Source organism: Strongylocentrotus purpuratus, unplaced genomic scaffold, assembly GCF_000002235.5.
Source record: "Strongylocentrotus purpuratus isolate Spur 01 unplaced genomic scaffold, Spur_5.0 spur5_scaffold_14, whole genome shotgun sequence".
Taxonomy (NCBI): domain Eukaryota; kingdom Metazoa; phylum Echinodermata; class Echinoidea; order Camarodonta; family Strongylocentrotidae; genus Strongylocentrotus; species Strongylocentrotus purpuratus.
The window spans coordinates 10193468-10206773 of NW_022145599.1; the positions used below are offsets into that span (position 1 = coordinate 10193468).

The following is a 13306-nucleotide window of genomic DNA, read 5'->3' on the forward strand; positions in this document are numbered from 1 at the left end:
TCTCAATGTATGGAATTTCATAAGTTGACCTCTGTGACCCTTGACCTTTGACATACGTGCTCCAAAATCTAATCAGATCGTCTTCCTATGGTGATACATACTATCCTTAAGTTTGAAGTTTAAATCTCAAATGGTTCTTGAGATATCGCGCTAACAAACCCAATACAAGGAATTTCATAAGTTGACCTCTGTGACCTGTGACCTTTGACCTACGTACTCTAAAATCTAATCAGATCGTCTTCCTATGGTGATAAATACTATTTTGGAGTCTTAAGTTTAAATCTTAAATGGTTCTTGAGATATTGTGATAACGGTCAAACGGGACGGACGTACGGACGGACAACCCGAAAACATGATGCCTCCGGCACCACCTTCGGTGGCGGAGGCATAAAAAAGGTTGACTCTTGTGACATCTTCACTGAAAAAGGAGTATTTATACTCGCACTGCTTTGTTCAATGTAACTCTGCCAAACATATCTCAGATACAAGAGTACTGGTAAACATAAAAATACAGGAAGCAATAAATAATCACATGTCAAATCTGATGGAGGGGTAAACTGACCTCCTCTATCTGCCCAGCTCATTCAAAGTTTGCGAATCTTCCGTGACGGCCCTGTACGATGTATGATTTACTCACCAGGTACATACGGAGGGTTGTCGTAAGTGTTGTTGGTGCAACCTGGTTGCCCTCCTGTAACTCTACCATTCACAAAGTTGGAGGGCTCGTTCATGTCCTGTAGGACGACAATGAAAATAGTCGCAGAGTAGTCCACTAAATAGTCACAGAGTTAGTCCACTAAATAGTCACAGAGTAGTCCACTAAATTGTCACAGAGTAGTCCACTAAATAGTCACAGAGTAGTCCACTAAATAGTCACAGAGTGGTCCACTAAATAGTCACAGAGTGGTCCTCTAAATAGTCACAGAGTGGTCCACTAAATAGTCACAGAGTGGTCCACTAAATAGTCACAGAGTGGTCCACTAAATAGTCACAGAGTAGTCCACTAAACAGTCACAGAGTAGTCCACTAAATAGTCGCTACATGTACATAGTGTTGGGGGAACATGGCATCACATGGCGATAGTTTCAACAGTTAACCCTTTGATTGCTGAATTCTCTCTTTCCCATAGGCATAATGCAGGGACCATTTGGTTCCAGTGGGCAATGGGTTAAAGAACAAGCTACAAACCAGACCTGTAAATAGCCCTATTTAATGCTGGGTAGTATTTCACCTTTTGAAAATTTCAACAATACATCTTCAGATTTTTACAGACCGTATTCCTCTCAAATTATCTTGACAATGGCTGTTTTTTTAAAAGACATACTTGATGAAATGAAAACAGTCATGCAAATATTTGTAATTGATTCAGTAAAGGGAGCTGGAAAGGACATATAATACATTCACATTAAACATAAGAAACAAATAAAAACGAGAGGAGTTGCACAACTGGGGCCCGTTCCTCGAAACCGTCAAAAGTCTAACTTCTTGACTATCCTATTGAAACATGTGATATAGAATTAACATGCGTTTCAATGGGATTATCGACTAGACAAGAAGTTAGACGGTTATGATGGTTTCGAGAAACGGGCCCCAGACAGACGGATGGACAAGGGAAACAACTTTTTTTACCAGCCACATGCCATCAAAGTTGACAGTATCATGGAATTTCTGTGCAAGGGATTGCCACCAGCGCGATGCATTGGGATGGAACCAGTCAGGGAATGCTGTGTCTCCGGGCCACACCTAAACAAAAGAAAAGATAACAATGAAATTTCAACCGATCGTCTCTCTACAAGATACCGACAACTCAGTACTTTAATTTACAAAGCAAGTTGGAGCACTGGTGGCCATGTAAGATGATAAGCAAAATGCAGTGGCACAAAAAAGAAGTGTTCAGAACACAAAATGCATACCGGTATATACAGTAGGCTTGCGGATGCACCATGTGAGAGAGAGGGAGAATTGAGGAGTTCTGAAAAGGACTCTCGGTAATCTTTCTTGAGGGTGTGTAGTCCTGAAAGGACTGTTGGTGTAGTCTTGAAAAAGACTGTTGCATATAGTTGGTGATAAAATTATATCAGGGGAAAAAAGTTGTAATTAGACATAACTGAATGGCATTGGGGGGGGGGGGTGGTTATTAAGCCTTATCATTTATTATCGTTTCAAAAACACATAAATAGCAATTCTCAACAGTTAGAACATTGTTATAATAATCCTCAGCTTGGATTTTGGCTTCCAAAAGTAAACAACATGGAGGGACGATCACATAATGTCCTTTGACAAGACATTAATCTACATTTGCCATACTCTACCCAGGTGAGGTAAATAGGTACCCGGTAGGAAGAAATTCCCTGAATGCTTTAGCACCTTTTAATGGTAGCTCGGTTAAAGCCAGGGTAATAATATGATTGCAGGGCCCTCAGGGAGAACAGTATGAATACTGATGAGGCTACCCTGGGTAAACAAGACATATTATTATTATTACAATTTCTTCTTTATAAATTGTAAATTGACACAAACAAAACTCCAGAAAACATACCTTTCCAATAAAGATACTTCCATCGTCTGCCTTGATGAAGATGTCGTCAGTGACACCGGTATCATACGGAGGATAGGTACCTGGAGTCTGAGAGCTGCTGATTGCTGGATCCTACATGGAGCAAAAAAAGGATGAAAGACATTTAAAGCTCGTCTGTACTAGTTTGGCCAGGGGGGATTAGACCATCCAGTGTGGTCACTGACAGGTGGCTATCTCATCAACTCAGATCTCAATTAACATATGAAAAAGAGGATCATGGAGACCAACAGGCACCGCTTAGGAATTATAGGGAGCAAGTACAGTGGGGAATTAAAGTAGTTATCACTGAATCCATTATGGAATAAAGACTGAATCTTAACTGGTACAAATATATATTTCATACATATTCATGGAATATGCTAATTAAGTGCACATGCAGAATTGGTCACCAGTTTCAAGGAGCGGCAATACCACAGAATCAGTGATAACTTCCTGTAATTTGTAGTGGTTCTGTGGTTTGTTATATTTGTTTGCCAGGTGTGGTGGATGATCCCCTACATTATATAGAACCTTCTGGTCTTAAAGGGAAATCCAACCCTTGTAAAAAGTTAATTTAAATGAAAGCAGAACAATCAGAGAAACATTATAGTGACAGTTTAAGATAAATCGGTCCAATGATAACAAATCTATGAATGTTTGAAATATAAGATCAATACAGCTATGCAAATCTCAAATTGGCCATTTTGTCAATGATTGTGACGTAGTGATGGACAAATCAACTTGAAGTTCCCATGTATGTAAAGTGATTTAAAAAAGTCTTAACTCTTTTGTCCAATTTTGTTCAAACTTTCACCAGTCTACTTTTCTGCTTTCTTTTAGAGTTGTTTGTTCTGAAGGTTGGATTTCCCATTAACAACAGCAAAGTAATTATGTTAATGTTAAAAATGAAATGGGCTGTATTTTGTTCATGGAAGGCCATTAAAAGAGTCCTATATCCCTGAAAGGAAAATTTGGGTGAGAGGCATTATCTTGAATCTACTCTTGAGCTAAATAAAATTGTAAAAACTGCCAGAAATAGCCAATACTAGACCATAAACCCCCCAAAAGGCAAGGGTTTTAGTTCACTTTCTTTCAAGTGCCTCTAATAGATTTCCCATTTTGATATGACTGTGACATGATTGATATTTGATCTTGATGAAATAATATTTTCATTTGCACAATAATTTAGTTGTTTTTCTTTTTCGCCAAGAATGAGAGCATGTTGAAGCATATATGACATTGCTGTGGGATTTATTCTTTTTAATAATTTCACAAATCAAATAAGCATGGAATCCTTTCCTTATTATCACTGGTAGGGGTAACTTATTACTGATGGAGTCCACAATAATGTATTCTCACTTTAAGAAACGCATGTGAAACAGAAAAGCAAGATTTGCAATTATGTTGAAAAAATCAACTCGGGTCACTTTCAATACCCTAATGTATGTCCCATCAACATTATGTTTGGATTATGTAATACGTCATTGTCATATTTGCACATTTCAATTGGTGGGGCACAAAGCTATTAAAATTGACTTCGGTTTAATTTTGTAAAGTACTTGCTATCGTATCGAAAATAAAGAATTTATGTCAAACACCTTTCATACAAACCATGCATTCATTTAAAAGCTAAAGTGTGGGCATCCCCAATCAATTGTACCCATATGTTTTCAAACTTAAAACAAACCCTGAAAATATATGATTTCTATTGGTCATGCTTTTATTACTTTGATATGGTCAATGGTGATTTGAATTTGCTTCAAAATGTGCCTCTCTTTGTCATTATGATACAGGCCTTGTTACACTAATAGTTGCTATGAACAATGTTGGTGCTGTGACAAAAAGATGATAGTAATTAGCTAACAAAGAAAAAGCAAATGCTGAATATAATATTTTGGCAAAACTTAAATTAGTGAGAAGTTATGGCATTTGTGCAAAAAAAAGACATACAAGTACATGTATTACAAAAGTCAGAATTCTCTTTTAAAACATTAAATATCTAATAGTCAAACAAAATACCCTTTTCAACATTTTTTTTCTTCTTCAGCTCAAGCACCTAGAGATATTTTTACGAACAAGTCAGCTTTCTTTTAATTATTTAAGTATTTCAATAGCTTTTATTTTCAGGCTTGTTAATAATATAGTGATTTTTTTTTTAAATGAAAAAAAAAGAGGTAATAATGCGATGAACGTACAACTATGGGTATGTAGTGAAGACCATTAGCATGCAAGTCAGCTATCAAGCCTGGTAGATTAGCAAAGGTGGCCGAGTTTAAGGTAAAATCCTTTCTTCCGACTGAATACTCAATATCGTTCCATTGCACGTCCTATAGCACACACAATTTTTTTTTAATGCAAAATAAAATGAGAGAAGATAATGAATAAATAGATTACAAAAATGAATGGTGATGTGAATGAAAACAAAAAATGGATGCAACGTGAATACACTCGACAGTTGTACATACGACGATTGGAATGTAATGTTGGCCGTTGCTGTGTAGATTTTCGACGACTTTGCCGGTTGTCTCGAACTTGGTGGGGTCCAGCGTCCAATCAAGATGATCTTTCATGTAGTCAATGTCATTCCACTGGCCATCCTAACGGTAAGACAATAAGCTCAAAGTGTATCAGTCACCAACACATATTTTGCTGGTCCATGTCATTAATACAAAATATGAGCTTCAAATTAAAACATCTCTATAAACAGATATTGCACAGTTTCAAAACACACAAATTGGTAATCTGGTAATTTCAATATAATGTTATAAATTGTTTGTATATTTATTGTCAATTTACAATGACTGTGGTGTAATGCATCACAGATATGTTTTCATGCTTTAACCCAATTTAGCTTACTATTTCTATCATTATCATATTGCAATATATGAAAATGTAATTTTCAAATTATCTACATGTATCTAAATATATCAGAAAACTGGCAGAAATATTTCTTATTTTTTAATATAGATGATGTTATGATAACAATCGTTTCGAAAACACCCATTAAGTGTTACTTCTCATGGATATTGAAACACTTAATATTTTCTTCATACTGATTTAGAAGAATAGAGTACATTATACAATGGCAGGAAGCAACAGACATAAATTAATCATTGTCATGTGGTGCAATAACAGGAAGTACTTATGAAACTGAAGACGAGAGAGAATGGTTTATTCAGGAACTATATTGCCCTTTGTCGATCGATATGTCGACTTCAAAGGTACCTACATGTAACTTTCAAACTCATTTTAAAATGGGTTTTGAAGTCCTCTTATAGCCATCCTGCATTTAATGTTTATCTGAAATGATTTCACTACTATGCATATTCTGTATCTGTGCACTGTCCAAAATGCTTTTTGTATGTGTTGTCTATAAACCTCTCTCTCTCTCTCTCTCTCTTAGTTAATCCCCCTCTCTCTCCCTAATACTTCAACAGGCAGGCTAGAAATAATATGTTGTGGATAACTACTGCATATTTCAACACTGCCAAAGCAATCCCATTAAAGCAGAGAACTGGAGAAACATACAAAGATCTAAAGCCCTTTCATATTCAAGACATTTTATGTTCTCATCATCTTGGTTTATTTGTTCTGATTTAGTCGTACTTTTGAATGTCATGATTCTCATGTGAATTTATGTACATTATGTGACGTATATACACATATACACAAGTGTTTATCAATTATCTTGTAACTACATTGTATTCTGTTTATGTGCTGCCAGTGGAGGCCATTTTCTATATTTTGAATATGGATCAATAAAAGAATCAATCAATCAATCAATCAATACCTGAGGAATCCTGGCCTGCCGCATCCTCTCCACGACTGCCATGGTGCCGTTGGCCGAGCCATAGCCCCATCGACAGAGATGGAAACCCAGGGCCCACATAGGGGGCATGAAAGGCACCCCCACAACCTCCTGGTACTGCCGGATGACATCAATGGGGTCAGGACCAAGGAAGATGTAGAAGTCCAGGATCCCACCGACGGTCCTGTACGTGATGGCCGGGGCCGGCTGGAGGATGGCATCTGGTTTGCATAAGATGCGAGGGAAATGGTGAGAATAATTGTCAAGAGTCACCTCCCATGCATTGTGACATAATACAAACATAAAAACATGCTATTTTTGAGGGCCCTCTCTCCAACCTTTTGTCTACTTCTGTAAGTGATAGATTTCTTTATATATACCCCTTCTTCTCTCCATCTCTTCCCACATCTCTCTCTCTCTCTCTCTCTCTCCCCGCCCCCTTTCCCTATTGTTCTATAACTCTGGGGAGCATGAAAATGAGAGCACTCTCCCATAGCATTGGTAATGAGAAGATCAAAACCCGCTGTATTCATCACCACTTGATTCAAAGTCATTACAGAAAAAAAAAAGGTTGCCAGACTCCTTTTTTTCTCTCCTTTTCTCACATCTTCATTTTCTCTCTGTTCACTCCCCCCCCCCTCCCCTTCCATACCTCTGAGCAGTATAAAGATGAGAACACTTACCCATAGCATTGCTGTTGAGAAGAAAGACACCATGTGCATCTCCATTTGATTCTAAGTTAATGTAAAATGGATGTACTCCATACAGGTTGACATTTGGCTAAGAAAGAAGAAAAAAAATAATGTTGAAATATTTTATAAATTTCAATTAAGTTCATTTAGATTATATTTCATTAGGTTTCTCTTTTTTTCTCACCACTTTTAAGTGGAGAATTGAGAAGTTAGATATGATTTGTAATAGTGGAGCAAGCTAGCCAAAAAGCGCTTATTCAGCAAGTTAGAATCAACATGTTTATGCTTAAGTTCATCAGAAAACAGGCATGGAAAATCAGGATATCTGGTACAGATACGCAAAGTATGGAATTCCAAACCATGACCAATTGCTCAAATTAGAATATTTTGTTTTGGAATGATCATGACATTTCATTTTGAATGGCTTAATTCAGAAAATACAGGAAAAGTTGAACTTGATATACAAAAACAATATTGGACGCGCCTTTGACTCGCCCAATATTTCCTTGTATTGACTTCATGGCCATTTATTATCTAATATCAAACTATCTGACAAGTTTCATTCCAATCTCCTTTTGGTACTGGAACTGTTAATGGTATCATAAGGCCTGTCTTCATCAGCTCAAGACTGCCAAATAGCCCGCTATTTCTAATTTGGGAAATAAACCAGAACTTACAAATCGCGTCTTCATCAGCTCGCGACTTGACCTCAAGATATTTGCTCAGCGTTCGTGCATAGTGCGAGTCTTCAGGCTGGTGAAGACGCACCGGACAAATAGCGGGATACTTTGCAAACTAGCCCAAGATACTGGATAATCATCTTGACTTAATATTCCGCTAATTGCACCTTTGGGCTTATGAAAACGCAAATTAAATGGATAATTTGCGATGTAGATAGTTCAAATAGCGGGATATTTGGCAATCTCCAGCTGATGAAAACAGGCCTATTTGTATTTTTCTTGACAGGACTTACAGTTGGAGGCTGATCTCTGGCCCAGAAGGTGAACCTCTGCCAGTCCGTCGGCAGGGCTAGACTACTCCGATGCTCACCAAGCCCATAGATGTAGGAAGAGGAGAGAGATGAAGAGATTTGGATGAACTGGTCGCAGAAGATGAAGCCTGGGTTGGCGGTGGTGTTAAATCTAAAATAAACAAACAAAAAACTAAAATATTACATCTAGTCCATGATTTAGCTGCAAGTATATCGCCTATTGAATCTACAAGTCACAAAATTAATTATGATTTACTATTGTACTTTTGACAATCGATCAATATAAAAATGATAAATGATGCTAACAACAGCACTAACAGCAGTAACATCAATATTAATAATAACAAAATTAAATAATGATGATGATGATAATAATTATGGTAATTTAGCAATTACTATAATTGGATTAATAAAGCACTAATTTCATATTTTTAGCATGTAAAGTTAACCAAAAGTTAGTTTTAACTTTTAGGTTTAAGAGAAACAAATTATATTGCACCTCTCTCTATTTCTGTGCTCTAGTTTCAAAGTTAAAATAGCAGCTAACTGTCATCTTTGTAGACCTACATTACTTCTTGGCTGGCCTTCCTGATCACGTTGAATCCAAAATGTTCTGACAGCTCGACTTTATACTTGGGATTAGATGGCAGAGATGTGAAGGGTGGGGTGTATATCGGTACTTCGTACCTCGCTTGGCTAGGATCATAGATCTAAGGAAAATGAAGACAAATTATACTTTAACACCAAAAGCATTCACTTTTATATTAGGGGCAGTATAACTTCAGCATTGATCAAACTTCAAAGATGCTATTTGATTTAGCATTGACATAAATGTAGAAATTTTTACTTTGCTAGGATAGGAAAAACTATCCTGAGGCTGTACGATTCAAAGAATTTTTTTGTGACAATTTAAAAAAAAAAAACCTTAAACTTCTTATGATTGGTGTTTAAGTTCAAGTTAACTCACAAGAATATCAGTGCCAAACTATTGTTCTATTTGATTTTCCTGGAAATTAAATTAATAATACTTTATTTTTGTGTCTCACATAACACATTATGCAAAGCTATATGCATTTCCAAACAAAAATTCCCTTAATTTTGAAACTTGACCCAATTATGTAATATTGACTTTATTTTTAAAAAAAATTCTTCTCGATAATTAATGCAGTAGAATTCTCAGCACATTATTTAACCAATGAGAAACTAATAAAAGGAATGTAACAAAAGTACACATGTTACCTCAAAAGCTAAGCAATAAATTAATATAAATCTAAAGGATAGATCATAGAGTAGATCTAAAAGTAAAAGAGTGTTAAATTAAAAATAATTATAAGTAAATTTGCCCTTGCAATTTTCAGCTGATTGTGTCCCCTCCAATAAGCATAGATCTAGGCCGGTAATAAAGGCTTACTGCACAACATATGTTTCTTGTTAACTGTGCAGGGACTGTTTGGTTCCTCTTTTAAGATTATGACCAATCAAAATGAATTTTGGTTTTTATTTTTTTACTTTATTTGCCATAGGTCTAGACTCTAGATCTATTTAGATCTAGTTTACCTTTACACGGAGCCGATCATCAGTTTCAAAATAAACATCCATCTTTAAACTCATGATATCCTTAGGATAATAGCTCTGTGTGGTTCTTTTGAGATTTGCAGTAAACCCATAGTTGGTTTGGGTTTGTGCTCCATTAACATAGCCAGGATAGTCAAGAGGATAGTAGCAGTACGGCACATCGAGCTTCACACGAGCGGGATCAACGGTGTCGTTCCGCCTGGACTTCGCCTGGGCCCAGCAGCAGCCGCGCGCCTCACACACAGTTCTGCTGAGAAGCGCCCGATTCTGGATGGCAATCGAAGCGATGATTATCGTCCACTTTCCCACATTGTTGTCCCTGAGAGGCAGCTATGATGCAGAGCAACACAAAAATGTGCCCTAGCACGCTGGAATCCATCATGGCTTTGAATTTGAGCGACAGTTTCAACACGGATTCGACAGTTTTCAGCCAGGGTCCCCGGCGCGCTCAGTTTCTACGAACAGTAATCACGTCACATGACGTAATATGGTGAAGTCACCTGACTGATATGATCTGGACCTCCGCATGCATGGCCCCTCCCACTCAGATTGAGATTTTTTTTCGCGGTGACACCGGCCCCCACCCACCCAACCAACCAACCAGGGGCGTCGCCAAAGGGGGGGTGTGGGGGGTGCGACACCCCCCCCCCACCTGTCAGGATTTTGTCGGTAAAATTGCGCTGCCGTCGGGAAAAAGAGAAAAGGGGGGGGGAAAGAGGGAAAAAAGAGAGGGAAAAAAAAGGGAGGGAAAAAAAGAGAGGGAAAAAAAAGAGAGGGAAAAAAGAGAGGGAAAGGGAAAGAAAAGAAAAAAGAAAAGAAAAGAAAAAAAAAAAAAAAAAGAAAAGGAAAAGAAAAGAAAGAAAGGAAAAGAAAGGAAAGAAAGGAAAAGAAAGGAAAGAAAAGAGAAGAAAGAAAGAGAAAAAAGAAAAAGAGGGAGGAGAGGAAAGAAAGGAAAAGAAAGAAAAGAAAGAAAAGGAAAAAGAAGAAAAAAGAGTGAAAGGGAAACAAAAAATACGGGGGATGAAAGAGAGGAGAGAGAGGGGAGATAAGAGTCTGAGAGGGGAGGAGTGGGAGTAAAAGAGAGAAGGGGTTGTTGGGTGGAGTCGTCTCGTCGAGGGAGCAAGCAAGACACGGGTAAATATGTTGCTGTGTCGTGTCAGCTGTGTCGGTGAGATGTATATTGTTGGTCGGCCGACAAGTTTTTTTCCCTACGAACTGTGATTTCTTATCCGTTGTGACCATTTCGAGAGTGACTACAACTACAATACTTGTATTTTCTCGAAGTTTCACTTTCCTATAAGTTCAGCTAAAGAAATCAGAGGTTTAACATTTTCGGGGAAACTCAATTCAAACAAGGTTTAAGAATCAAAAACGGTACGACGAATCCTCTTCCTTTCTTTATACTGTGATGGAAGGCCAAAAATTCCGCGCTTCGCGCGGAAGGTGAAACTTCATTTAGACGAGTCGAGAACGGTACAACGAAATCGTCTTCTATCTCTAATAATTTAAGGAAACGTCAAAGCTTCCGCGCTTCGCGCGAAAGTGGGAAACTGAATTCAGACAAATAGGGCTTATTAAAAGTCGAAAACGGTACAACGAATCGTGTTCTTTCTCTAATAATTTGAGGAAACGTCAAGGCTTTCGAGCTTCGCGCGAGAGGGGGAAACTGAATTCAGATGAAAAGGGCTTAATAAGATTAGAAAACGGTACGAGGAATCGTCTTTCTATCTCTATATTGTGATGAAACGCCAAAAATTCCGCGCTTTGCGCGGAAGGGGAAAACTTCATTTAGACGAGTCGAGAACGGTACAACGAATCGCCTTCTTTCTCTAATAATTTAAGGAAACGTCAAAGCGAGAGGGAGAAACTGAATTCAGACAAAATTAATAGGGCTTATTTAGAGTCGAAAACGGTACAACGTATCGTGTTTTTTCTCTAATAATTTGAGGAAACGTCAAAGTTTTCGCGCTTTGCGCGAGAGGGGGAAACTGAATTGAGATGAATAGGGCTTAATAAGAGTCGAAAACAGTACGATGAATCGTCTTCCTTTCTCTATATTGTGATGAAACGCGAAAAATTCCGCGCTTAGCGCGGAAGGGGAAAACTTCATTTAGACAAGTCGAGAACGGTACAACGAATCGTCTTCTTTCTCTAATAATTTAAGGAAACGTCAAAGCTTCCGCGCTTCGCGCGAGAGGGGTAAACTGAATTCAGACAAAATTAATAGGGCTTATTCAGAGTCGAAAACGGTACAACGAATCGTGTTCTTTCTCTAATAATTTAAGGAAACGTCAAAGCTTCCGCACTTCGCGCGAGAGGGGGAAACTGAATTCAGATGAATAGGCCTTATTAAGAGTCGAAAACGGTATGACGAATCGTCTTCTTTCTCTAATAATTTAATGAAACGTTTAAACTTCCGCGCTTCGCGCGGGAGGGGGAAGCTTCATTCAGATAAGGATTAAGAGTCGAGAACAGTACACCGAATCGTCTGCTTTTTCTCATAATTTAATGAAAGGTCAAAGCTTCCGCGCTTTGCACGGGAGGGGGGGGGGAACTGAATTCAGAAAAGGATAAACAGTCGAGAACGGTAGAGCAAATCGTCTTCTTTTTTATAATAATTCAATGAAACGCCAAAGCTTTCGCGCGGGAGGGGGGGGGGGAACTTCATTGAGCCAAGGATTATCAGTCGAAAACGGTATTATATTAATCGTCTTCTTTTCCTAATAATTTAAGGAAACGTCTAAGCTTCCGCGCTTCGCGCGGGAGGCCCATCACCCACACCCCCTTAATGAGCGCGCTTTTAAGTGATTCTCTTGCTCACTACCGCCCCTCCCTAAAATAAGATCCAGCTCCGCGCCTGCATTAAAATGTCTAGCTATGATGCTGACTAAATTGAAGAAATAATTCGTATATTTATGTCGTCGAGGAAAATGACCATTTTGCGCATATGCAAGTACAAGAGATAGTCCATAGGAAAAACAATTTAGCCTTCGGCCCCAGGTTTATAGGGTTGAATTTTTCGATATTGGACATTTAATTTTGTAGGTAATTGGTGGCTAGTTTTGTCGGTAATCGTAAGCCTCTACACCCCCCCACTGAAAAAGGTCTAGCGACGCCCCTGCAACCAACCACGCCCCCATGGCATGCAGAGAACTTGTCTGCCAGACCAAAGGCATATCTAGATATTCATTCATACATTTCAAATGAGAGTAAACTTGGACATATATGTCAGATGGAGGATTTGCATGCATCCACGTACTTCATGAATTCATATAGGCTAGCTGTTTAAAAGATTTCTGATTGAAGACAAAAAATGTTAAGAACATATCGTGCAGACAGTATAAATCAAGCACAGGGTTAAGGATGGTAAAGCCGGAAAAAATAAGGATGAAAAATAGTTAAACACTAATGAAACGGTGTAAGAGCGATCTATACATTCATAAAGTAAGCAACAAGCTCTATAGGATCTCTGGTTGTGTGTGTGTGTGTGTAGGCCGAGCTAGGGGGGGGGGGGGGGGGGCAGATTCCAAAAATTCTCTGACAGGCACAAAACCGGTTGACTTATATCTTAAAAGTTTATTACATCAAGAGTTAAAGGCCATAGCTTAAGGGCTGGAAAATGCCGCCTGGTCAGCATTCCTTGGCCTTGTAGGGGGGGAGGGGGCACGTACAGTTCAACAATT

The 13306-nt window shown here is 38.4% G+C and overlaps 1 protein-coding gene across 2 annotated transcripts; it reads right to left on the bottom strand.

The window, feature by feature from the left end:
* Window positions 1-398: 398 nt before the first annotated feature.
* Window positions 399-10098, bottom strand: LOC590773 (lysosomal alpha-glucosidase). Of its 2 annotated transcripts, none has more exons than XM_030984153.1 (9): window positions 9606-10098; window positions 8616-8758; window positions 8031-8199; window positions 7049-7145; window positions 6348-6586; window positions 4753-4884; window positions 2540-2650; window positions 1630-1743; window positions 399-734 (listed from the first exon to the last, which is right to left on the bottom strand). In XM_030984153.1, exons 1-9 carry the CDS (start codon window positions 9657-9659, stop codon window positions 630-632), a joined length of 1164 nt encoding a protein of 387 aa, XP_030840013.1. In that variant the 5' UTR covers window positions 9660-10098; the 3' UTR covers window positions 399-629. The 2 variants fall into 2 exon arrangements, with proteins under 2 accessions (XP_030840013.1, XP_003730637.3); XM_003730589.3 differs by lacking the exon at window positions 4753-4884 and adding an exon at window positions 5023-5154 and having other exon boundaries at window positions 532-734; window positions 9606-9950.
* Between the last annotated feature and the right edge of the window lie 3208 nt (window positions 10099-13306).

Bases quoted from the DNA above. Each gene is read 5' to 3' on its own strand.
- LOC590773 (XM_030984153.1), bottom strand. From the start codon at position 9,659: ATGAGTTTAAAGATGGATGTTTATTTTGAAACTGATGATCGGCTCCGT. The intron at 8,759-9,605 runs GTAAACTAGATC...CATTTTCCTTAG, and splicing joins ATGATCGGCTCCGTGTAAAG to ATCTATGATCCTAGCCAAGC. The intron at 7,146-8,030 runs GTAAGTCCTGTC...CTTCTTTCTTAG, and splicing joins CCAGAGATCAGCCTCCAACT to CCAAATGTCAACCTGTATGG.